This window comes from Letharia columbiana (genome assembly GCF_014066305.1).
Source record: "Letharia columbiana isolate WasteWater2 chromosome Unknown Sc0000090_s0, whole genome shotgun sequence".
Classification (NCBI taxonomy): Eukaryota; Fungi; Ascomycota; class Lecanoromycetes; order Lecanorales; family Parmeliaceae; genus Letharia; species Letharia columbiana.
The window spans coordinates 26,791-51,411 of record NW_023501135.1 but is presented as its reverse complement, the minus strand read 5'-3'; the positions used below and the strand labels follow the sequence as shown (position 1 = coordinate 51,411).

General features: G+C 49.8%; 9 protein-coding genes across 9 annotated transcripts; 3 read left to right on the top strand and 6 right to left on the bottom strand.

The window, feature by feature from the left end:
* Nucleotides 1–340: 340 nt before the first annotated feature.
* Nucleotides 341–1,740, bottom strand: HO173_012694 (uncharacterized protein; the record flags this gene model as incomplete). The annotated part of the gene is made up of 2 exons (XM_037314529.1): nt 341–842; nt 1,295–1,740. The coding sequence occupies 2 exons, from the start codon at nt 1,738–1,740 to the stop codon at nt 341–343; spliced, it is 948 nt and encodes a 315-aa protein (XP_037158589.1).
* Nucleotides 1,741–2,666: 926 nt separating this feature from the next.
* On the bottom strand, nt 2,667–3,539 carry HO173_012693 (uncharacterized protein; the record flags this gene model as incomplete). Its single annotated transcript, XM_037314528.1, has 1 exon — nt 2,667–3,539. One exon carries the CDS (start codon nt 3,537–3,539, stop codon nt 2,667–2,669), a length of 873 nt encoding a protein of 290 aa, XP_037158588.1.
* A 1,134-nt stretch (nt 3,540–4,673) lies between these two features.
* On the bottom strand, nt 4,674–5,459 carry HO173_012692 (uncharacterized protein; the record flags this gene model as incomplete). Its single annotated transcript, XM_037314527.1, has 1 exon — nt 4,674–5,459. The coding sequence occupies one exon, from the start codon at nt 5,457–5,459 to the stop codon at nt 4,674–4,676; it is 786 nt and encodes a 261-aa protein (XP_037158587.1).
* Nucleotides 5,460–9,884: 4,425 nt separating this feature from the next.
* Nucleotides 9,885–11,192, bottom strand: HO173_012691 (uncharacterized protein; the record flags this gene model as incomplete). Its single annotated transcript, XM_037314526.1, has 2 exons — nt 9,885–10,917; nt 10,969–11,192. 2 exons carry the CDS (start codon nt 11,190–11,192, stop codon nt 9,885–9,887), a joined length of 1,257 nt encoding a protein of 418 aa, XP_037158586.1.
* A 1,138-nt stretch (nt 11,193–12,330) lies between these two features.
* On the bottom strand, nt 12,331–13,273 carry HO173_012690 (uncharacterized protein; the record flags this gene model as incomplete). The annotated part of the gene is made up of 2 exons (XM_037314525.1): nt 12,331–12,499; nt 12,540–13,273. 2 exons carry the CDS (start codon nt 13,271–13,273, stop codon nt 12,331–12,333), a joined length of 903 nt encoding a protein of 300 aa, XP_037158585.1.
* A 783-nt stretch (nt 13,274–14,056) lies between these two features.
* On the bottom strand, nt 14,057–18,350 carry HO173_012689 (uncharacterized protein; the record flags this gene model as incomplete). The annotated part of the gene is made up of 6 exons (XM_037314524.1): nt 14,057–16,493; nt 16,554–16,726; nt 16,822–17,347; nt 17,639–17,770; nt 18,108–18,258; nt 18,311–18,350. 6 exons carry the CDS (start codon nt 18,348–18,350, stop codon nt 14,057–14,059), a joined length of 3,459 nt encoding a protein of 1,152 aa, XP_037158584.1.
* A 3,777-nt stretch (nt 18,351–22,127) lies between these two features.
* On the top strand, nt 22,128–22,582 carry HO173_012688 (uncharacterized protein; the record flags this gene model as incomplete). Its single annotated transcript, XM_037314523.1, has 2 exons — nt 22,128–22,255; nt 22,312–22,582. The coding sequence occupies 2 exons, from the start codon at nt 22,128–22,130 to the stop codon at nt 22,580–22,582; spliced, it is 399 nt and encodes a 132-aa protein (XP_037158583.1).
* Nucleotides 22,583–23,052: 470 nt separating this feature from the next.
* HO173_012687 (uncharacterized protein) lies at nt 23,053–23,259 on the top strand (the record flags this gene model as incomplete). Its single annotated transcript, XM_037314522.1, has 1 exon — nt 23,053–23,259. The coding sequence occupies one exon, from the start codon at nt 23,053–23,055 to the stop codon at nt 23,257–23,259; it is 207 nt and encodes a 68-aa protein (XP_037158582.1).
* Nucleotides 23,260–23,821: 562 nt separating this feature from the next.
* HO173_012686 (uncharacterized protein) lies at nt 23,822–24,399 on the top strand (the record flags this gene model as incomplete). Its single annotated transcript, XM_037314521.1, has 2 exons — nt 23,822–23,951; nt 24,038–24,399. 2 exons carry the CDS (start codon nt 23,822–23,824, stop codon nt 24,397–24,399), a joined length of 492 nt encoding a protein of 163 aa, XP_037158581.1.
* Between the last annotated feature and the right edge of the window lie 222 nt (nt 24,400–24,621).

Here is a 24,621-nt window from a genome sequence, read left to right as displayed (position 1 = left end):
TCTGAGCCCCAGTGTGACGAGATGCTAGCTGGGGATAGTTATCAATCCGTCTGTCGAGCCACAGCAATCAACCGATAGAAATGAGACGTTGCAAGGACATTGGTAAGGCACGCCCGGCTCATCCATGTATCGCGAATCACCCCGCCTTCCGAGCCATCCACTGGATGTAGAGCTCCTAATAGCCTGAAGCACCAAACAAACAGCAACCGGCGCAACGACATCCAGGCCCAGCGACCTCGCATCCTGAGCCGAAGGTATGCCGCAGAAGCAATCATTGTCGGAATACCAGGAGCTACAATCTTGCGGCCCATTACAGTACTTGCCGCACGCCGTGAGATTACTAGACCTTGGGGGACTCCTGACAATCTGTGTCGCGTCTGGAGGCGCCCTTGGGATGGGTCCGAGAACGTCCATCGGCCAAGGCATCTGAACAGAACTTCCGGCTGTCTGCCCCGCACGTGCCTGCAGGCGCTTGGTGGTGCAGTACACTGAGCCGGTTCTGTGGCGGGAGTACTTGTCTTTCGCTGGTCTGAGATCCCGAGGCTTCCAGATTTACGAATCCGTCTGCTGAGGTAGTCAGGTCATGGGTCGCAACAAAATGCCAAACGCTGGCTGTCGGCGACATCCACGTTTCGATGGTATAGTTATCTCTCGTTGGCATGAAATTGCAAGCACATCGCTGCCAGCAGTAAACTCGTATCGACGCCGAAGCAAGGAAGTTCGCCGTCCAAGTCCTGTCTATTCTTGGGGAGAATTCGTCCGAGAAGCAGACGGTTCTATCCATGGAGCCGGAGTCTGTATCGGTCCAATGACAGTACCAGTACCCGCCCGTGTTTGCGTTCCTGCCAGGTCATGTCATGTCAGAATCCCTCGAGCGTAACGAAGGCTATTGGCTGCAAGCCATACAATTTGCTTCACTTACGGATTGCCTCCGGAGAATTGTAATGCGCATGTTTCTTGCAGGCTCCGGATATCTGAACTAGCAAATGGCGGCGGAAGCGGGAAAGCGGGTAACGTGCCTGTTCATTCGATGGTTTCCCACGGATTCAAGCTCACAAAGGCTGAATTAGTGACGTAATTTTTGCCCCAAACGATCCACGCGGCAGACATATTGGTGGGGCTCAGTGTCCCTTGATGCTGCATCGGTGGCCCGAAAACAGGTGCGATCAAAGCGGCCTGTGACATAGAAGTGGAGGCGATGCAGAAACAGGCCCCGAGAAGGTACTGAACAACTAATGATAAAACAATGATTACGGATCAGAAGGAACAGAAGGGATTACTATACCTCACATACTGGTCTATCGCTTGAACCTCAGCTCCCGTGTCGGTCCCATCCGCTATCCACGTTGGACCGAAATCGTCAACCACTTCAACTCCGAGCTCGTATGTCTGATCAGACCGCCATTCTCGCGGAGCAGGCGTATAGAGAATTGGCTGGATGCTGATTTCTGCGAGGCCATAGTTGCAGAAGTAGCGGTAACGGCAACCAAGCATGATCCGAGGGCTGGTAAGCATGCTGTTTACACTGTTGGCGTACGTGATTTGCTCTACCGTGACGCCCACTTGTCCCTCACCATCGCTGCGACCATATTGACAGGATCCGCCTATGTTATGGGTTGGGTGGGCCACCGCCAACGTCTGGCGCAGCGCAAAGTTGCTCATCGTCACGTGATTCGGATTGAATCCCACATCGGGACCGGCTGGTAGAGCCAAGTCATAGCTGTCTCCGACGCAGGTCATTGCAAAGACGTTTTTTTAGATGGCTACGGCTGAGACTTGAGGTACACAAAGAGCTGTAAGCCGCAATGCTATGGAGAGCGAGTTGCAGATTCTATCCACTTGCATGGGGCGGAACGGAGATCGAATCATCTTCAACACTTCTTGAAATGGGTAAATTTTTCCGCAGCGATCGTTGTGGGAAGATTGGAAACAAGAATGAGAAATGACTTGAGAATCATATGGGGTGTCTCGTTGTTGTCGCTAACATCGGAAATTTGAAGACTTGGCAATGAGCACATATCTATTATTAGCGTGGGAACACTACATTGAAAAGGAATTGTTGCCATAGGTGCATGCGATCGGCTACTTCGCAACCTAGGAGTAAGCCGTGGACCTTTATTAGTACTCATGGCACGTCCCAAGCTTCACCAAATATAGAGACAGAAATTGTGGTTTCGATGAATGAGTGACCTTGACCTGCTTGGCTGCTGCTTGGCTGGTTTACCCTCTTAGACAGAAGAATTCCATGCTTGTTTGCATCTCCGTCTGCACCATCTTGTAGGAAAAACCTTGCTAAGCCATGATTGTGCAAATGCTGCCATACTTTTTTGTTCCATTGGAAGACCCCCGTTACGGTTTGCCCAAATGACACCGCCAGCTTTTGGACTTCAACCGTCCCCAATCTTCGGCAGTGTCAACTCTACTTGGACTAGCATCACAAGCTGATGAGAACTAAGACCGTCGCTTCAGAAAGACTCATTTCGAGCACCTTGTCAGCCCGTTTCTGACCTTGCTAGTCTTCTTGATCATGCCATGCAGTGTTGCCCTGGACGAGTCCAACTGTGCATCTAGATCTATGCGCTCTTGCTTAGCAGCTGAAAGATGAAGCGAACCTACTCTAGGGTTCAGTCAAAGCCCGGCACACTTTGTCGATGGTGCTGCCCGCTTTATGCTTCCGCGAGAGTGTCTCGATTTGTCGTCCACCTGATTTGCCAACGATCGACGTATTCTGGTGATTCCGGAGTTGGTGAACGAGGAGTACCGCCTTCTAGGTGATGGTGAACACGGAAATCTATAGCCAAAGGAAGTGAAACCCCAGGCCAGTTCCTGCAACGTCTCTTATCCCAAAACTTATCAGGTGCAATTGCCAAACAGAACTCTTCTAGCACATTGGAAGAGTGGGGCCATGAGGAACTATAGCCGACGACAGTGAGGCTTTGGAGATGGGGTCGCAGTTTTTGGATTGCCAACGTGGTAATACCTTCGCCCAGCAGGGGAACAGACCTCGAATGATCGCTAGCCAGCGAGACAAGCTGGATCTCGAGGCTGCGGATAGATTCTCCGCACTGCCCTCTAACCCCGTCGAGGAATTTTGATAAGAGCCTGTTGGCGGCAGGATTGAAGTCTTCATTCCAACATCCTGCCCATACGTCCAGGCTTACGTGCCTCAGGTGTTGAAGATTTCGCATAAACAGTGTGTCGCTAGAGATCGGTGAAAGGCCAATGGTCTTGCAACGGAGGGAATGGTGGAAAGTGTTACTGGCAAAGAAGACTGGAATCGCTTCTTCATAGATCATACGACAGACTCGAAGGATGGCATTGTCACAGAGCTGGATGTGGCAAGGATGTCTTGTCGGAACCAACTCGGGGTTTCGCAAAGTTGGCTTGCCCTTAGGCACAAGACAATACTGGTAAATGACTAGTCTGACTTCTGGTGGGAGCCCAAAAAAGCCGAGCAGCTGCAGCTCCTTCTTGTAGGCTCGGTCGGCGCTTGAGATCCTGGCAGCTTTGCCTGGTGGAGGTAGTGAGATTGGTCGCATGGTCACCTAAGGCTTTGTGACAACGGACAAGGACATGGGCATGGTCGAGACGTGTGACCGATAGTTCGAGGATCACAGAAACAAGAAAGAAGAGCTGAGTCGTGATGAAGGTATTCCTTCAGCGAAAAGGGTTAAGGTATTTTACTTATCTAGCGCTCGACGTTTTAAACCCGCTCTTGGCGGACTTGGCAAGCTAAGCTCGGGGTGGATAGCGGCCGTCATAAGCGTCTTGGCTGTTTTCTGATGAGGCAGCGCTCACCGTCCATCAAGCATCTTCCCGGTACAACCTTGAAGTGCAGTCGAAGCAGTCCGTAAAGCCCAATTGACTGATTTGAATAGGTTTACATATCAACGAAAAGCAAATCTACAACATACGACGGGAGAAGCACATCAAAGATTCAGGCAAGCCATCTCGACTCTTTTAGTCACACAAGACGACATGGCTCTGTTAGCCATGCGCGATGAGATCCTCGTACTGATCCTCTCACGCCACTCTAAAGTTAGAGGACACCTTTACCGCACAGCGCTGGTAGATCGTCGACTTGCAATTCTAAACTGTCCCATATTGCCGCGCTCCATCTGTTTTCTTTTTGATGACATTGGAACGCTGCCAACAGTACCTTAGAGGCTGTTTCGAGCGCCCGGAGCTTGGACAAAAGACCAGCAATGCCCATGTCGTGGAGCACAAGTCTTCCCAGCGCATGCTCCGCCCCAGCCAGTATCTTAACATTCCCACTTTTCTAGATAGCCTGGTCATGAGATGAGCAATATGCAATGGTCGCGCATCTACTCCGTGCATTGGAGAACACCACAATCCATATCCCGGAGCTACGCCACCTCGACCTTTCACTACCTGCTCTTTACATGACCCAGGTCCTTTACTTCCTGACACTACCAACTCTTGGGGACCTTATCGTTGACCACTCATCAGATAGTTATCACGCCACAGGCCTTAGGACTGAGCACCAGATTAAAACCTGCTTGGAGAAGTTCCAGACCACGAAACCGTTACCGCGTCCTCTCGGTCAACTCTCACTTTTTTACACTGCATAATACTGCTAGGACAGCACATTTTTAAGTCACATGCGACGCGAATGAAATCACACACTCATGAAGTGTACACATACGTTCTTCCTACCCAGCTTGCACAGCCGCCGCAAGCTGCGTCAGAAAAGCCGCAGGGAAAGTATCATAACAGCAATCCGCGCCAAAGTACACCGCCTCGATCCCATCCAGCGCCATCGTATGCACCAGACTCTTCACGTTCGCGGTCGCCGGCGTACTATACACCAAGATGGCGCTCTGGTCCCGATACGCGCTCGGAATCGTCGCGATCGTCGTGTCGTTCTTGTAGCTGGAGAACGGATTCTCAAACTCGACCATCGTGTCGCAGTAGCTGAAGAGCTGAGTCGGCGCGAGGGCGCCCGGGTTGAAGACGACGGGGGTCACGTCCGAGGGCACGGTGGCGTAGGCGTACGCGGATGCGTTGTGCATGTACGTGTTGACGGCGCTCGAGGCGGTGTTGTTGACGTCGTCGAAGAAGATGCCTGCGATGGAGATGTTGGCTTTGGTGTAGCTCGTCCATTTGGCGTAGACGCTGATGTCAGACGTCACGGCGGAGTAGGCGCGATTCGTGTTAGCTGTGTCGACGTAGCCGAGGGTCTGCACGTTGGGATAGCTGTTGAGTTTTGCGATGCCGGTGATGAAGTTTTGGTCCGTCGGGTAGCCGGTTGTGCCGGGGCCGCTATTGGGGTTGACGATCACTTGCCACTGCACTTTGGGGTAGGCGGCGATGGCAGCTGTGGCGTTGTTCCAGGCTGAGGCGGAGGTGCCGGGGTAGACGTAAAGAGGGAGGAGGATGAAGAGTGAAGTTGTGGGGAGAGCGAGGAGGAGAGGAGTAAGGAGTAAAAGGGATTTCATGTTTGCGAGTTTTGGGGGTAGGATGTGTGAGATGGGAAATATATGAAGGATTATAGGGTTATAGGAGAAACTGAAGCAATCTTTATACCTTTGGGAGTCATGGTATATCCCATAGGTACTTTGGTACGAAGTACTTCTGTGACAATTAGCCAAGCTGGGCTAAAAGTTTCAAAAAGCCTTGAGGGCGGTTGGGATGGACCCCTAGATGAAAGCTGGAAGGATCTTGGATGGACCCTGCGTGGTCCCTGCGCCAATATCGGGTGCGCCCGACGATGACCGACTGTAGAAGAAGCGAGAGGAAGAGGGAACCACCAGCCACCAGCCACACTGGGAACTTTCAGACCCTTTATGAGGCAACCTACAACGGTCTTACTCGGTGTTGACTCACAGATGTGGAAGTCTTAGCCGTTTCTCACATAAGACGGAGATGTGGCTTGGAGGGCGTAACGTCAACGTGATCGAGCAAACACAAAGGAAAGTCTCCATCAATGTCCCATCAACGCCACTGAAGAAGGTATTGAGAAAAAAATACCCCAGATTTATGCTGACTTCCATTGTTGCTCAACGAGTGACAAAGGCCCACCGCTGTGCTTCGCACTTGATTTTGTACAGAATCAAGAGACTCGACACTCCAGCATGCGAATGCACCAAGAAGGATGCAAACTTGATAGATGATTAATCACCCCACATGCCGGACATAGGATCCATATGTCAGCGTGACTGCATGAGCCGAAATCCTCGAGGTCGACTTGGCGAACAGGAGCCAATGGCAGTGCAATGCTTGGCCACCAATTATGTTTATGGGGTTATATGCAATGCACTCAGCCCAAAGGCTTCTGACAATTGATCAGAGCGGTTGCCGGGATATTTCGGTTGAGCATTCAAGAAATTGACTGGCGGCTGAAAGTGAGCTATAATCTTGGATCAAGTCTCGAACGTCCTTGTGACCTATATGTGTATCACACCGTGAAATGATGGAGAAGAAGGATGCTTCATTAGTGCATTGTGTTTCTTCATCTGCCATGTTCAAGCGGGCTCAGTGGCTTACAGGACGTGGAGCAGGTCGGCGCTGACACCGTCAACGAATGAGACTGCTGTCATTTTTGGTATCCGCAAAGGCTCTGTGGGCTGCAGGAAGGGTGCAGCAAAGACTATGTACCCAACAGTTGTGCAGCGATGCGAGCAAATCGTCTGAAAGAAAATCGTTTTCAAGACGGGTGTCATCGGCATCAGGCTTAGTCTGAGGGGTCAAGAATGGAGGCAACGAGGTCGGATCTTCTGTCGACAGCTTGTACCCAGATTACACCCGGATCTTGACCGCTAGCAGGTGATCTCTGAGCTAATCTGCCCAATGTGGGGGTGGTTCATTGGAAAAGCATACGATCTGACTCCCCCTAATACGCTCCCTTCGACCTGGGCCCTCGGGCTCTTCATCGAGTTTCTAAGCTTATTACCGAGGTACGATACAGGTGTGTGGCACGATTAAGCCCTGGTTGATTTGGAAATGGCCAGACTTTGCCGTTCCACCATAGTAGCTGCATGTGCTGCCAAGAGAATAGAAGCCTGAGACTCTGCAGAATAGAGACGACGACAAATCAGCCAGGCCAGGTCATTTGTGATCATCACTCCGTACGGATGCTGGGCATTTGAGCAAAGAGAGCACGGAAAGCTTGTGCACATAGGTTACACTGGCCAGCCAAAGAACCTTCATGTCAGTATGATTGGATATCATCTAAGTCACCAAGATCGACCTAGCGAACAGGTGCCAATGGCAATGCAATGCTTGATCACGCGTGCATGATTTCGCGCCCAATTAGATCTCCCCGCCTTCCAGAGGCTTGAGCTGAAGCATGTTGCGAGAGCGCGGACAGTGCTGGGACGCAACAATGAAGGCATAAGGAAGAAAGCAAAAGCGGGCCGCAGTATAAATTTGCATAGGGCTTTCGATCGACCTACTGCAATCTTGCACATCCATCTGGATATCTTCCAGGACTTGACTGGGAAGGTGGTCGTAGGGGTAGTTGGTGCCGAAGGCCTGCTTAGCGCGAGTCCGCGATGCCTTCATTGTCAGTCCCAGTTTCTTTGCCTTGCATAGTCTGTCCCTCTGTCCCTTCTTTCCTAGCTAGGGTGACTGGAGTTCATGAGAAAGGTGTGTGGGCTCATGGATGCATCGGACTTCGGTGGGTGCTGGTTATCAGGCAAGGAATAGCAGAGTGGCTTCTTTGCTCTCTATCTGGCGGCGTACTCCGACTCCCGCATGTTCTGAGTTCTTGAGCGAGAGCACAAACGGCTGCTCAGGTGAATCTCGACCTTGACTTTATCCAAATGGAGACTGGTCTCGTTCTCGAATGCAGGGTAGGCTGGAAGCGCTCGTCATTTTCACGCAGCACCCGGTGTCACTGGGTGTTCAATCGTAAAAGGTCTAAATTATAGATGGGCATGAACCTTGCATCGTAGCATACTTCTCTGCTACATTCATGACTGTCTCAATAACATGAGGAGGAAGCAGGAGGTACACAACAAAATCAACAGCCTACCTACTTTGTGCGCGCAAAACCACGCATCTTCATCTCAAAATGATCTTGATCAAACACTCAAGTAATCCTTCTCTCCTAAGAAGCTCAGCCGCTATCAAGATCGACAGCAGAGGTCAACATGTCTTTACTATAAACCCAGTCTTGCTCTTCGAGTCCTCGGGTGCAACCACGCACTTTGTCTCTCCCGCATCTACCCACTGAGCTCCAAGACCTCATAGTCACCGACCTCCACCCCACAGCTGCCATTGCCGTCAGCAAAACCAATCATCACTACCACTCCACAATTTCCCTTCACCGTCGTGTTCCTGATACAGTCCGCAGAGACCTCTTCGATCTCGAACGCCTAGAAGTTCAAAGTGAGGGTGTCCTGAACGGCCCGAGGTTTGCATGCTACAAGTGCCTCTGTATGAAGCCTGGAACGCAATTCGAGTATTTCGAAGTTGTGCGCAGCTGCTCGGTGGAGTATCGCGGAGATTGGCACGGACCGTCAATGCCTAGAATGCGATCTAAAAGATGGCCTTCTGGAGTCAGGTAGAATTGTTCTCTGTTGGTGCGGGCCTAGCACCAGGGTGCCCGGCATAGTCTGCAATGATTGCTTGAAAGCACAGGGGAAATTTTGCGGAGGATGTCGCTCTTGCGCTGGCTGTTTGGAGAAGAAGGGCGTAAAGCTCTGTGCAGACTGCGACTGGTGTGATGCATGTGTGAAACTCAAATTTGTGGAATGGGAGACCCGGAAAAACGAGCGCGCCAACGAAGATGACGGGGAAGGGTTCTTCATGTCAAGAGCCTGCAAGCACCATGTTCCAGAGTATTGGAAGGCAGTGGACTTTAAATTCGAACGCAAAAGGAAGGCCAGAATGAGAGAGAAGATGAGCGCGAGGAAAGCAATGTTAGACAAGAAGAAGACGAGGAGGAGGCAAGGTAGGGCAATGCGCACGCGAAGATGAGCACGGAGACTGCGACATCGGTCACAGATAAGATGGACCAGCTGGCAAGAAGGGCGAGGATGCAAGCGAAGTTCGGTACGAAAAAGGCAATGCTGGCCAGCAACTGGTTTCTAATGGTGGTACTTGCACCGCTACTGGGGCCTCTCTGAGAATTAGGCGAACTGGAACATATGGAAGCTGCGATGGCTCTCTAGAAGGTAAGGTCTAGACGTAACCTTAGCTTGAGATCAGACATAACAGCCATGCTGGACCAACTGTCTTCAGTACTACATCAACTTCTTCAGCGCGACTTATGATTGAGATAAGAGCAAATCGTCATCTTCAACGATGTCGGCTTCGAGTTCCCCTACTATCCCGAGTTCTACTGCATGCTTCCCGGGTATCAAAACAAGTGCAAGACACTGGTCTCTGTACAGAAACACTTACCAACCAGCCTATGCGCTCAAGTTCACCAAGTGAATATTCCGGGCCAGTAGTTGCAAGTCTGATTATCTGTAAGGCCTGCAAACTTGTGCTTGAAAGGTGAAAAGCACCTTGCTTGCACCCTCTATCCTTTTGACGATTTTTGATGTGAGGCTGAAGGCGCGGTAATCTAAGATCAGTTCAAGGTGAGGCTCCCCGTCTTCCCGTCTCTACGTGGCAATGCGACATATCCAGCTCGGAAAGGAAGTTGTTCTGTCCATGTTCCAGAGCGCCGTCTGAGTTTCCCAGGATTCGCGTTCTAGTCTTCCGCTCAGTCGTACAAATGGCTGCTAAGTATGCTTTTTTGGGGGGGGAAGAGGTAAAGCAGAAGTCGCTGACCGGAATGGTGCGTTGCTACACGGATGATAAAAGATAGCTTAAAAACGTTTGATTGCAAACATGATGAATATCTTCGTGTAGGCCTAAGCTCGTGTACCGCTTATTCAGACTTTCCTATTGCCTGCCGGCTTTCCATGTCATCAAGACCATCCGACCCGTCGCATGATCCTATCCACCATGCGTTGAAGATCACTCTCTTCCTGCGCGATCCGCTCTTCTTCCTCTTTTTCCACCGCGACATCCACCCTCGATCCCCTCTCCTCCCCCCACCTCTCAACAATCCACCGCAGTTCCTCCGCCATGTATGCCAGAATCTCGACCGCAAAGGCTCCGTCCAGTTCGAAGCATTGGCTGTAGGCGCGAAGGTCCGTCGTTGTGCACCCTGCAAAGGTACATATGATTCTCAGCGCGAGCCAGACACCTTGATGTTTTTTCGGTCTTATCTCCAAGCATTTGGAGTTGCCCCGATCTTCCGCAAATTGCTTCTTCTTTTCGAGAACATCGACTGGCGAGCCGACCTGCGCCTCCCACCGCTTCACTGCCCACTTTAGCTCGTCCGCCATGAATGCCATGATTTCGGCCGCAAAGGCTCCGTCCAGTTCGAAACACCCAACCCAGTCCACGAAGTCGGTTGTTGTACAGAAGTCAAAAGTGCACAGCTGCTCGACCACGAACGGTCTTAATGAAGTTGATTGCCAGTTCCAAATAGAGCCGTATTGTACCGGGGCCGAATCCGAAAGAATTTCTTCAACAATTTGGGGCGTCAAAGGAGTAGTACTTCTGGAAGTTTTCGCTCTCTCGATAACTTTCACCAACTTCCTTTGTACCTCGTCCTGCAGAAATCGTTCGTCGAAGAGCAGGCGCTCGCCCAGAACGTGCAACCGGCACAAGACTTGACAAGCTTGCTGAAGCTGTTCGTCTTCGCTCCAATCCCACGTGAAATTGTAGAACTGGTAGACCTTGAGCTTGCCAGTGTACAACCACTGCCACAGCCATTGGAATACGTCTGAGTCCACATCTGGGAGCCAGGCAGCGTTGACATCTGCTTCCCAGAAACTGCCTTCGAGACAGATTCTAGCGTAATCTGAGAAGTGGTAAAGGAGTCGCTTTGGGATCGTGTAGTGCTTCTCGTCAAGCCCGACGTAGAAATTTGTTGATGGACCTGTCAACAGTCTAGAGAGATATTAGCGAGCAGATCGGAGACTTGGGTTCCTGCGTACGTACTTGAAGAAGGAATCTGGGTCTCTGCCATCATATGATTCCACGTCGTCTGGCTTGGCGTACGGCTCGTTGGTCCCGTATTTTTCATACAGGGATCTCGAACGCACGCCCAGCCCTTCTTGTTCGGGATCTCCTGTATTACTTCTGCGAGTTTCCGAGACTGGGAAGATGTAATCATGGTGGGTGTCATGCTCCCAGCTATCTTGGAAGTCATTGTGGCTTTCCATGATGAAAAGGAAATTGAGGATTTCAAATTACTTGATGCTGGTAAGCTCGGGTTGCGGAATGATCGAGACGAAGCGCGAAGAAAAACAACTAAGGTACGGGAAGGCGAATTATCGAGAAATGTGTCAAGTAAAAGTGTTAAGGGCTCGACAAAAGCAAGAAGCGCGCCAATGGTTGTAGGGTTATAGTGTTATAGAAAGGGTTAAGTGGCAAGTCCAGCATCTATATATATATGTGTATTGGCGAATGCGAAGAGAATACGACCTAGCAGTGTCAAGAGGAATTCAGGAAAGTATATGAATAGATGGAGGACAAGGAATTAGGCAGTAGCAAAGTTATAATGCATTATCGCGTTTGCTTTAGGTTTAAATGCATCTCGGATAATGCGCTTTTCTCGCCGCCGCTTTCCTATCTGATCACTGGCACCTTGACCAAGGGCAAGACAGGTTCTGTCACATGCGTCGCTTCATTCTGACCCCTTCGCATCAATATTCAAGACCTCACTTATAAAAGCCGTTCTTACAACTTGTTCCAATGCTTGGCACCTCACTAAGAGGCACAAACAAAGACAAACATCTTTGTTGAAGACAATGGTACTGATAGCGGGAGAACGGGTAAGCCTCAACAAGCGTAGACCACTTTGAGAATGTGAAGCTTGGAACGTGTATCAAAAGCATCAAAAAATAAATAAGGGAAAAGGAAAAGCACTCTCAAGCTACCTAATAAATCAATCCTTCATACCATTTCAAAAAGAGCTGGTCCGAGCATCTCTTCTCAAGCCTCCGCCTCTTAGGCCGGCACTTATCGCTCGATCAATTCTTCATAGACAATCTTCGTTTCTAATCAAAGACATACAGAGGAGATACACCGGCCAAGAATGTTGCGTATGGAAAGTCTGAGCTTATGACAACGTTCGTTCGGTTTGATCAGAGACAGGCGAGCTGGGAGGGAAAGTGTTGATAGAGGCTGGGCAAAGACAACTAGTGTAGTATGGGATCTCTTTAAGTAGGGGAATATCACGAATGGATCAGCAACAGGTTTACCACACCTAAAGCTCCAAAGTAGATGAAAATCATTACTGACTGGAATTGGAACCTCTGTGACATACAAAGTTATCTGCTTCATTAAGTTTCTTCCATGTCACTGTTCACCGATTTTCCCCCCTGTCCATCCTAGCTCATATCCTTCCATTCGTTTCCGCTTCTCCTCAGCTGATTCGCATTCTACGACGCGGATATCTTTGGCAGTGGAGCCACCATCGACCACCATTTCTGGCAATCCCGGCAATCTTCCGTAAATTGAATCCAGACTACATTATCACGCGCCTGAGGGGGTAAAACAGTAAACACAAGAGAGACTCATGCTCCGCTTTGAATGCTATCACTTGTACGATTGGGTTTCCCCAAGCAACTTGTGCCACGAGCAAAGTCACCGACAAGCCCAACACGAGGCGATAATGGTCCAAGTAGGCTCTCGCAATAGCAGCATGGAAAGGTGCTTTTCCATATCTGAGTAGAACATGGCCAAGATCTGAATCGACGAATGTCCCCACGTAGAAGCCAAGAACCATCAATGCCACCCCGAGGCGAGGGTAGGATGTAAGACAGCATTTGACGGCCAGACCTGTGCACACATACAGAAAGCCAAGTTGGAAGCAGTCGTAAAATTCGTCGGAATACAGCCCCAGTGATAACAAGATGACAGCCAGAGAAAGCAAGCTCCAACAACCGTGGGTAAGTGCTCGGTCGACGGCGACGATTGCCCTCTCGATTTGCGCCGCGATATGCTGAAGCGCGGCTTCTGCATACGCGTCTATGACCGTTCGGAGATACTGCGTATCGATGGAGTGAGTGATTGGATGCGTGCACCAGGGGCAATTGATGGAGGTAGCGTGGGTTTGCGAGGACGCCCAGAGAAGCAGGCATTCTGTTCCGATGACGTGGCCGCAGGGAAGTTTGCGCGGGAATTCTCGTGATGGGGGTTGAAGGTAGTCTTCGTAGCAGACGGGACAGATTTGGTTTTCCACTTCGTTGGGGTGGATCAGTTGGGTCTTGTCTAGGAGAGCTTTGAGGTGGACGGCCATGGCTGAGGAGTGAGGCTGCTTGTCTTGACTTTTTTGGTAGGGCGAGTGAGGACAGTTGCTTGGTTCGGCGTTGAAGTTGGAAGGTGTCACTACGGGTGTGGAGTTGATTGATGTGTCGAGTTGAGAAGGAGAAGGAATTGTTGTGTTGATGAGTAGTGTTGGTGGGACGTGTTGATACAAGAAGGGTAGAAAGTGGTGAGACGATCCTCGGCTACCTGCAGCTAACGTAACGGTCGAGACAAAGACTTACTCATGACACTAAGAAAATACTTCTGAAGGGTAAACCTGCCTAAGAACAAACAATGGCTCACAATGAGGACTACGACATGGAAAGCCATCATTATTGATAGGAAGCTCCTACGGATTTGACGCCTAAGCCTGTTACCCGTCTCCCGAGCGAACCACTTCAGACTCTATTTGTGCAGTAGACCTAGTGAATGGCTGAGTCTCGGCGTGTTAGCCTCTTGTCAGGTGCAATACCCTAGCACGCTCTTTGCTCAATGCTGAGACACACTGGCCTCTATGTCTCGAGTCATTTTGGTCGGTAGCCGGGTGCGGCGATCTACCCGGATCCCTCATGGGGCTTTGCAGAAGTCATCAGATACCACTCGAAGCTGAAAGTCAGGGGCCATCGAAAGCGACTCAAATCGAGGCCACACGGTCTGGGAAGAAGACAATCGTCTTGACTCTCATTCCACACCACAATAGGTAAACCAGGAAGAGAAACAATAAGGAATACAAGCAAATCAAGAAACCAATAGCGAGTTCTCGGACACTAAAATCTCAGTAGGCGAACCAAACACGCCGATCTAATCCAATCCAACAACAAGCCCTGAGCACAGTGTCCCACCGTACTCCTATCTCAAGGCTCTTTGCTGCATGTTTGCCTCTGCGATCATCTTGGCCCAGCTTCATGGGTCGCTGGCGACGAGATTTGTATTTTGCCGAGTTGTTCACGCATGCCTTCGTCGTTCCTCCTTTCGTTCCCCACTTCCTCCTCGCTTCTCTTTTCCTCTTCCTCATCTCCCCTCTTCCTCCTTCCTCGGTCTCCTCCTTGGTCCCCTCTTCCTCGCCCTTCCAACGTGCCAAGGTCTTGGCAGACCGGATAGTATGGGGGTGATTGGCGTGAAGGACTTCTTTCCGCTTGTCAAGCACATTGGTCATCAATTGAATGGCTTGAACCTTGTCCCCCATATCATAGTAGCAGAGAGCGAGATTGTGTAAGCTAATCAACGTATCTGGGTGATCAGACCCTAAGACTTTCCGGTCCATCTCCGCAGCATCCTTCAAGAGCCTTGACGCGTCAACGAACCTTCCTTGACCTCGATAGACCAAGCCGAGGAGATTGCTGATATTTGCTGTCGTAACATCTTCCGCGCCATAAATTTCTTGCGCCGTATCAAGACATGATATGCAGATTTCTTGCGCCTCATCCAGCTTCTTTTGACGGTAATAGGTGTCAGCCAAGACTGTTCGGGTCTCAAGAGTCCTCCAATGACTACGGCCGAAGATTTTGATGGAGATTGGAATAGCTTGAACGCCCAGGTTCTCGGCTTCTTCGAGTTTGTTCTGTCGCAAATATGCACGAGATAGATGTCGCATTGCATCGAGAGTGTGTATATACTCGAATTCATGATATTTTGTACTCATCTCCAACAATCTCTTACTCAGCTTCTCAGCGTCTTCGTATTTGCCTTGGTCGAGTTGGGCAGCCGCTAGTCCATTTCCAGAGGCCAAGAGACGCGGATCTCCCGGATCTAATAACCTTTCTCTTACTTCGAACACGTGTTTCAGTAGATCCGCGGCCTTTTCATACTGCCCTAATTGACCATATGACAAAGCAAGATTATGCATGGAGGTTAAAGTCCTTTCGTCCTCCGACCCCCACTTTTCCCGTCTTTGCCTCAATATGAACTCCTGGAGATCTCTCGCCTCTTCCGTTTTGAGAAGTTCACTTTGAGCGCAAGCCAATATGCTCATGGTATTGAGGATTTCGTCTGAGTCGTCATCAAAGTATTCTCGCCGAATTTGAAGCGCATCTGTCGATCTTTGTTCCGCAAGTCCGGCATGCCCTTTCCTTTCGACTAGATACCAGGCCGTGCGTACCAGTATAATCGCGCGACTTAATCGAGATTCTTTGGAGCTAGCCGTGTGAAGTATCACCTCGTCCGCGTGAGACATTAAGGCCTCGCAGATCGGCCAATGTTGCTCTTGGTTTTCTGCCATTGGAAATCGATGCGCCACCCGCTCAATCGCACTCTCCTTCCATAATTGGTCACAACCTTCGCTACGAAGCCAATGCCGCATTGCTGTCTGCACAAGTCTGTGCATCTCGAATACATTCTCTCTGGTTTCTGCGCGGATCAGAGAGAAGCTAATGAGAGGATCAATTTCCTCGCAGAAAGAAACATCGTCATCATCTCTTTGTAGCAGAAACTGTGGGATACCTTGCCGATTGATATACGACATAAGCGATAACAAATTAGCTGAGCCTGGGGTCTTTTCACGGATCTGGCGGAAGGATAACTCCCATGATGTTATCACTGCATTTGGTACCGCTGGATCTCGCCTCAAGTCCCCTTTGCCCTTGTTAAGCAGAGTGGCTTGGTCCTCATTACTGCGACGGAATTTATTGAGGTATATGGATATTGAAACCTGGGAAACCGCTTTGATGTACGCACTAGCCTGGGAGATGGCGAGAGGCACCCTCTCCAACTCTGCCACAAGTTCAGAAGCTTCCTCTTCAGTGGCATCTGGCAATCTGTTCCGAAGCAGGCCGACAGCTTCATTTGTACTCATCGGTCGCACTTCTAGGGGCGTGCCGTTCTGTCCATTCAGGTCTAGCGCACAAGTGCGATCGCGAGTCGTGATGAGCACAGCCCCGTGTTGCACTCGCGGCAAGAAATCCAGCAAGCGGCGCTGCACAGACGTTGCGCCAGTCTCAGGATCTCGTTCTGGTAGGTGCAATAACACGGTAGCGTCGTCCGCATTGTCGAGGATCAACAGCCATCGACCATTGTCCGGATTTGCGAGCCATTTTGACACCAACTGGAGAATGTCGACCTTGCCGTCTCCAGTCCCAGGAATCTCTACTGTCGTGGCGATTTCTGTATATGACTGTTCGAACCTCGCCTTGTCGCTCGCATGGACCCAGAAAGTCGAGATCTCAGGCAACCGCTCTTTTTGTCGATATGAGTATTCGATGGCAATTTGCGATTTTCTGGCAGCAAAGGTCAGCCCAATTCTCTGAATAAAGGGTGAAAAGAGGTCTGCGTTCTACCCTATGCCACCGAGACCATACAGCGACGCCCAACTTTGTGATATTGGGTTCGCAAATTCGGACTCAAGCTGTGCCAGGATGTCCTCGCGACCAACAAACCCAGGATCTTTCGAGAATGGAACGGTCGAAAAAGTCCTCACACTCCCTCGAACAGGTTTTAAAGACAGTTGCATCTATCATACAAAAGTCAGTCATGCTAGGAGAATTATATGATCTTGGTTGGCTACGTACGAGTTGGAGAAAGGATCTGAGAAGCGCAAGCCGTCACCTGCTTCCGATTGGATTGAAGGTAATTCTCAGTGACCGTCTTCACCCTTCCCATTTCCTTCCACTCCTCTAGACCCACAGTCTGCAGGCCATGCTGTACATTGAAGCGAAAATAGATGTCCTGGTCCGGAGATCGGTGTTCCATTTCCTCTTTGACCTCTTGAGCCACCTTCTCAGTGTCAGTGGACATCTCCTGGAGCGTCTTGAACAAAGGTTTGATCGATCTCCCAACATCGTGAGAACCCATCATCCCCGTTCCGATACTGACAATGCAACCTACACTCCTCGAGGGCCAAATGTGCATCGTCTCCTCGCGAAGTGCCTGCGTGGGGTTGTTGTATCCTAGACCGCCATCCACAAACGTTCGAGGAGGATTGCCGATTGAGACTGGTGGAAAATAAGTGGGTGCTGCGGATGTAGCGAGGCAGGCCTCCCAGATTGTCATATCTTCAGATACAACCCTGGGGCTTTCGTAATTGCGGAATCGGAATGGATGGCGGGGTTTTTCGGAATTCACGCAAACAAAACTTGACGTTGTCAATAATATGAGCGAGAAAAACTGGAATGGAATGGGCTTACACTCTGCACCCCTGACCAGATTGAGATCGCATCATCTCATTCCCCGTTGCATTATTTCCAAGATTCTCTTCTCACAAGACGTTTGATAGCGGCTTCAAAAGGTGCTGGATCGAAGCGTTGGTCGCCTTTCAGGGCACTGTCTCTGTGGTCAATAGGGTTCAAAAGGGGCAAAAATTTAGGCCAAGTGACGGATAAGGAAGCATAATAGCAACAAGGGGAAGGCTCCGGAAAGTACATACTTTTTGGCCTTGCCAAATATGCTTCCCGATACCATACCTTCAACGGGGAATATCTCTGGAGCCATACTCAGATATGCATTTATGCAAGTCTCTATGTCCATTCGGAGGACTCCTAACATGACAGCAATGAGTCTAAGGAAGTCAGCGAGGTTGCGTTGACTTTTCTGCTTTGGCCACAATAGGTGGACTGCTCAAAGAAAAGTAGGTAACAGCTGCATTAGCTCAGAACTCCACAGCTTCGTTTAAGTAAAGCAAGGGATATTGCTTCTTGGGCACAAAGAGCAAAATAGAGTCACCGAATCCGTGGAGTTCGCGTTTGAGGTTTAGGTTGTAGGAATGCCCGCAGCCCTTGTGAGCGCGAACTTCCACATTGAACGACAGCCGGCCAATCGGCGACGCGCCAGGTAGACTTGAACTGGACAGAGAAAGTGGCCAATGAAAGATTGATTGGGGTTGAAAGGAGACATACCCTCCAGTTGACGTGCCAGCAATCATGTCAAAGTAATCGCATGGTCGGGGAGAAGCAGTCTCTCCAGCAGACACTGGCTCCTTTCTCTGGACGGCCACCAGCAGATTTTTAAGGATATAAAGGCTCGAGAGCCCCCTGATGCCACCGCCATCTGCATAGAGTCAGCTCTGGAGTACGTCTTTTCCATCCCGAGAACACCCTACCGAGCGAAAGCAGCCGGAGTGGTGGCTCCGGATCCGACATAATCTGAAGGAAATAACTCCCAACACTTGCGAAACCCTGGATAAATATTGTGATATGTGCCAGATGCCTGACGATCTCGACAAAGTAATCAGAGCTGGGAGGAAAGCAGGGGAAGAGCGGAGGCCCTTTTCCACTGCCCATTGGAACTCCCCACCACACCTCATGCATGGTACACAGCCTCACGCCTCGTTCGGTCTAGCGGCGGCGGCTCCGGACGACAGCGATAGGCGAGAATAATCACTCGGCATGCAGAACGGCACTAGGTATATCTCCCCGAAGCGAAGGTTGCAGCCTTCCGCAGCGAACATTCCAGACCAATCAATACGGACGTAATGACTGCAACTAGTCGATCTTGCCCAGGTAACATAACTTTCGCCGGCGGCATTTGCCCATTACCGAGGAAGCTTAAAAGAAAACGAGGACTGGTACGTCACCGCTTCACGGTCACACTGCTGCCTACTCAGGGCCCCACGCAGTGGGTCTGAGCAGGAAACCCTGCCAAGACTTATTTTTTTGGTGTATTGCCCGATATATAATATTCACACCCTACGTACATATAATCCTTAACAAAAATGCGCAACTACGATGGCCTTTTTTGGAATTCTTGAAAAAAAGTCGAATAAATAGTCAAATAGGCCCTCGTCAAATTAGAAGCTGTGGTGCAGTAGTTAAGAAGTAAGCTTCTAATTCCATTTCATTAAAAAACTCAGCTAACTTAGCTATAGCAGCGGTACCAATACTCAAGAACGCCGTACATCTTAACAGACGCGTAGACACCATACAGGAATTACCCTAAAGTACATAAATCCTCGGGGTAACCGCTATAGTACTCGCCGGACCAACGGCACGGCGTATTAAGGAAAATATCGTAGCCTCGCTAATCAGTTCATTACTTCGATTAGACGCCGTAGTCTCCCCCATTTTTGAACGACCAGGCTTATAAGAGTCGCCGTGGCGATGCATACAGATAAGTAAGCAAGTATATATGTATGCATGTAAGTAATTATATAGCTACCGAACTTGCGGAGAGCAGAGCGGAGAGCGAAGCGGAGATAATTCATCCTTTTGGTGTGAAGTCAGATATTGGTAGCGGCGACATCGATAAATAAGAATATCTCGCACGACGTCGGAGTCTCTTATAGATATATAGAACGTAGAAAAAGACGTCTTTAAATGCAGAAAGGTCTACGTCGTCGTTATGAACGACCTAATCGAATATCGCTTGGTCATCTCCTCCGTACTTTTATACCCGGCAGCCCGGGAACCAAATATTTGAATTTTTGAATTTCTTTCGATCCGAACCATCAAAAGTTTTTAGATTTCGCCATTATGTAGAGGAAGGATGTTACTATAAGGCATAGAGAGGTTAATATCTGAAGTTCGAAGATATCTCGCCGTCGCCGCTATAGAGAAAGTTGGGTGCCTAAGTATCCTCAATATATTCCACACCCACACGAGCTCGTTCTAGGCGTGCCAACCGCGTTAATATCATTTAAGATATATATACTATAATCCCTTCAACTCATGAGCGAAGCGTATTCGAGTTGATATATATTTCTATAGAGAGCGTATCTCGAGTACTCGACTTTCTAACCAAGGGTAATATAACAAATCTACTTTAGCAATTTCTTAACCCAGTTCGTTACATGATCTTTCAATAGTGCTGAATACGATACGCTATCGTCTAAGGTTTTCCTAATAAAGATTAGTCGGCTGAAGGTGGATACTATAAGTATTAGCGGAGATCGCGGTCTCGGATCAGCTTATGCGACAACAATAAGTCATCCGATCCTAATAAAAGGCTTAAATACTTGATCAGCGACCTCGATAGGCCTATTCGCCCCGCGATTAACTTCAAAGGAGTATATGATAGTCGTGGAAAAATCGTTGAAAGTCGCGAATTTCGTATTTCGGTCAATTATTGCGGGTGCCTTATACAAAATAACGATCAATATAGCGATTCCAGGGTTTCCTACTCAGACTCTAAGGGAGGGGTATGCCGTAATGAGCTTGCGATATGATTGGCCCCCGAAGCGAGGCACGAGTGTAGGGCTGGCCATAGGTACCCCGGCTAGCCGTGAGTCTGAATTACTGAGACTAACTGCTGCCACAAAAATGCAGTGTATCAGAATCCACTCCAGGCCTTTTCCAAATTGCGCTCTGTAGTCTCCTACGCGCCTTCATTAGACTTGTGCGAAGCACATGAAGCCCAAAATAAAAATTGCATAGTCATCCAAGGAGCGCAAGTTCATACAGAAACACCACATTCAGCGCGTTTCTGCATTTGTGTGTTTCTTCACGTTTCTTTTGGCATGGCCGTCTGTTAAATCGATCTACTCGCACAAACTTCTTCGATCCATCATGGCGAGCTTCACAGCGGAAGCACATTTCACTGCCTGCTGGGCCAACACCTGAAGAATCCCTGCCGTATACATCATAGATATCATCTCCGCGGCGTCTCGGTTTAGCCCTACAGATTTGCCTCCAAGCAGAGACACTCCAGCGCCCACCTGCAACTGGACCAGTCTCGGATCCGGGGGTAAGTGCGAGCAGATCTGGATCCGGCGCTTTCTTCTCCTATTAGAGGTGCATCAGTAAAGATAACTAAAATCCTCAACATTCAAACCTCGAAACTGGCTTTGACTGAAGCCTGACAGTGTACTGGGGAACTGACGAATACTGCTCAGGCACGTGAGTCCAAGCATGTTTGGCGTACACGAAGCATTGTTCGAACCCTATCTGTACGTTTGACGAAGCCAATTGAACATCCATCTCACTTCCAATCTCGTCATCCTGAAAGATGTTGTAAAAGTCCAGTTCGAAGACGTTCGGGTCTCCGAGAGTACTTAGCCGGCAGTGTTTGATTGCAAGCTTCATATGCCCGAAGAATGAGATATTTCTAGCTTTGAAAGATCTTCAAGGTCTGCCCAAGCCAACAATGACCATCTAAAGCCGTTGGTAGCCTACCTTCCGTACTGATGACTTATGTGAGGCCACGGCGCGAGACTTGCTGTGGGCCATGCCGTTCGGGAACACCACGAATCCGGGCCTTCGACCCCATTTCTACCCCGGCCGATAGCAGCATTCCTATTCCATGGGCTGTCTGGGGAATCAAGCTGGATTCATGTGCGGAGACTGCTCTCCCGAGTCCCGGACCGTGACATACCGCGGCCCAACGTTCTCCGCGGCTCCAAATCTTAGAACTCTGGAGCACGAGAAATACTTGTGGAGGAACCTCTAACCAGCTCAGATCTACCCCAACCTTACCTAAACAGCCTTGATGTATGCACACTTGGGGGTATAGAGCTCTTCCGCGAGCTTCCGCGAGGGCGACTAGAGGGTATAGAGCCGCAGGCTATCACGAGGAATCCTTTATACTGGGCATGCTCCCCGGCCGTTAAGTTCCGATCGCATCCGACTCCAAAGGACGAATCGTAGTTTGATCAGTGCTGTTTGCTGTCTTACCGCTGCTCATTCAGTACCCCAGCTTTTCCCATCTTCTCTCGTCGCACTAGTGAGAAGGAACGAAGGTACTCCATCCTCCCGCTCGCTCTCAGACTTGCCTCCCCCACAATCAACAGAGTTTCACCTTCAACGCCTCACTTTGCATATTGACAATACTACTTGAGAATTTTACGTCGTAGTAGTAATCCTAGCTAGATACCAAGACTAGTCTTACCTCACATCCTCTCGCTTCAGCGGGTGAAGGAACATACCCTTCTTAGTCAATCAACGCGCTCAAATCTCCATTCCGGGTCAAAGACAGATACGCACGACATGTCACTCCATCACCACGTTCTCGCTATCCCCGGCGGCGCTGATCTACCTCCTGAGTTTCATCCAATCCTAGCCAGCAACATGGCGGAAGAATGGCAATCCCGCAGCCCAAAACCTTCGCCGATCCAGTATAGGACACAGTCCCGGCTTAGGTGAAGCGCTGCAATGCCAAAACCAACGGTAGCGACAAAACCGACACTTTCATTCAGCCACCCTCCGAGAAAGCCAGCACCTACACCTACGCATACTGCATACTGCGAGAATCACTGAACGATCGTGAGGCCACCACCGAGGACTTCAATGCCTTCCTCTCGATAGCTGCACCCATGCGCTCCCAGAAGAGGGGCTATTGCATCTTCGTGCCATCTTCCTCGTTGACGCATCTGGCTCAACGCTTCAGCCTGACCAGAAGATCAAATTCGAAAGGGAAGTCCTGCAACACGCCTCCAAGCTAATGCTCATGGCACTCATAGCACTACATCTCGCCAAAAAGCTTGTCGCTGTCAAGGTTCTCAAGAAAGCCAACCTCGAGGCATTCAGTGCAGCGGCCGGGAAGCGTATATATGGTGGAGATCGAATGCCTGAGGGCATTCCAGAGTGGTTGAAGAAGAACTAGGCGGAGTATCGCGCTTGTGTCGCTCAGGGTAAGGGGAGTTTTGCTGAGAGGATGATTGAGAAATGTCCGGGTACCTTGGGAAGGTAGGTTAATACTGAATCCACTAAATTGTGAATAGGCATAAGCTAAAGTTTGGTCTGTAGCGGCGAAGGCAGGGCTTGACGAAGAACCTTGCTACAAATTGGTGTGGTATTTCGCCGCTGTCGATAGCTTAGAAGACGAAACCATCAGTCGCGTTCTCACTGATTATCGCGAGAAGGATTAAATGGACTATGACAGCAACAACTCAGTATTGAAGAAACCACTCCCATGACAGCGCTTGCAAAGCACGTCACAATCCTTGACGCAATGACCCTGGAAGAAATCCTTGGGCCCTCGGCAAAACGCATCGAAGCCATCGAAAACGAAGTCTTGGCCCGAATCTGGGTTAAGCAAGGTGGAGAAAACTTCAATGATCTTTGCATGATGCATGGAGGTGTCGAGGAAGTTTGGAGGATAAAGAGAGTCCTTTTGTAAGCAAGATGCCGGAGGACAACCTCCATACCGTCGGGCATAATGAAAAGCAAATTGTTCTTGATCTTGCGAGGTTCGGGATGGCTGTGGGAAAGTTTGTGGATTCGGTATCTGAGGGGGTTTCCATGAGGATGTGGTAGTGGCGCTATGTCAGTTAAGCGCCAGTGGTCTGCCATCACAAATGCTGGCTGTACAAATGGAAAATGTTTATGACGGAAAGTAATGACTAGATATCACGATACTTGACAACAGGTGCCTCCTGCATCTTTAGGGGAGTGTTTGTAGCTTGAGATGGTGATTGACCAACACGCAGAGCCCTCTGCTTCAATAGACGCGGCGACATCAATCTTTTATAAGTGGTGATGCAGAAGTGAAGGCCGGAGAGGAGTCTTGGCGCTGATTCAACGCTAGCCCGCATCCTGTTAGCTCCCGCCAAGCTCGAAGCTCAATCTCCTGGAAAAACTTGACAACCTTCCACCTCATCCATCTCCTCCGCCCCAAGCACCATCAAACGACGTCGTCAAACACATCTCCACTCCTCAATTGACATCTCACAATCTCAACCATGTCTTCGGCACGATTCATGGCCCCCAAGGTCGCCTCAATGCTCGGCTCCGCTTCTGCCGGTGCCGCACGCCCTGCGCTCCGTAGCACTACTAAGCTGCAATTCAACAACCCCCAGCGAGCCATCTCAGGTACGTATCTCCCTGGCTCTATACTGGACTTCAACCTTGTCACTGCTAGAAAGTCATTATGCTCATTGACACGTTCTACCGACTAGGCATGGGCCGCTCTCTCCAGCACAACAATGCCGCCAAATCTCCCTTCCAAACCCTCAAGCGTCAACAAGTCAGCAACGCCTTCAAGGCTTCCTTCGCGCCTCAAATGGTCCGTCCATTCTCCTCGGAGCTCGCTGAAGCCATGGTCATTGCTGGCGGGAACATCGGTACCGGTATGGCTACAATCGGTCTTGCTGGTGCCGGTGCGGGTATCGGAACGGTCTTTGGGGCTTTGATCACCGGTGTGGCTCGCAACCCAAGCATGAGGGGACAGTTGTTCGCATATGCCATTTTGGGTTTCGCCTTCGCTGAAGCTACCGGGTTGTTCGCGCTCATGGTGGCATTCATGATCCGCTTCACTTAAAGAGATGGTTTAGCCTGATATATTGCTGGAGGATGGTTGGTGTGTGGGATCCTCTGGCCGATATTCATCTTCGTGGATGCGATTGTGGCGGGGTGGAAGGTGTGCAGATATTGTGGCATAGGTCGAGCTTCAATCATTGTAATTCTACTCATTAGACATAGATTCGCTAAGAAGATGTCAATGAAAGAGCAAGATCTTGTCATGAATGCTGCATTTAACTTG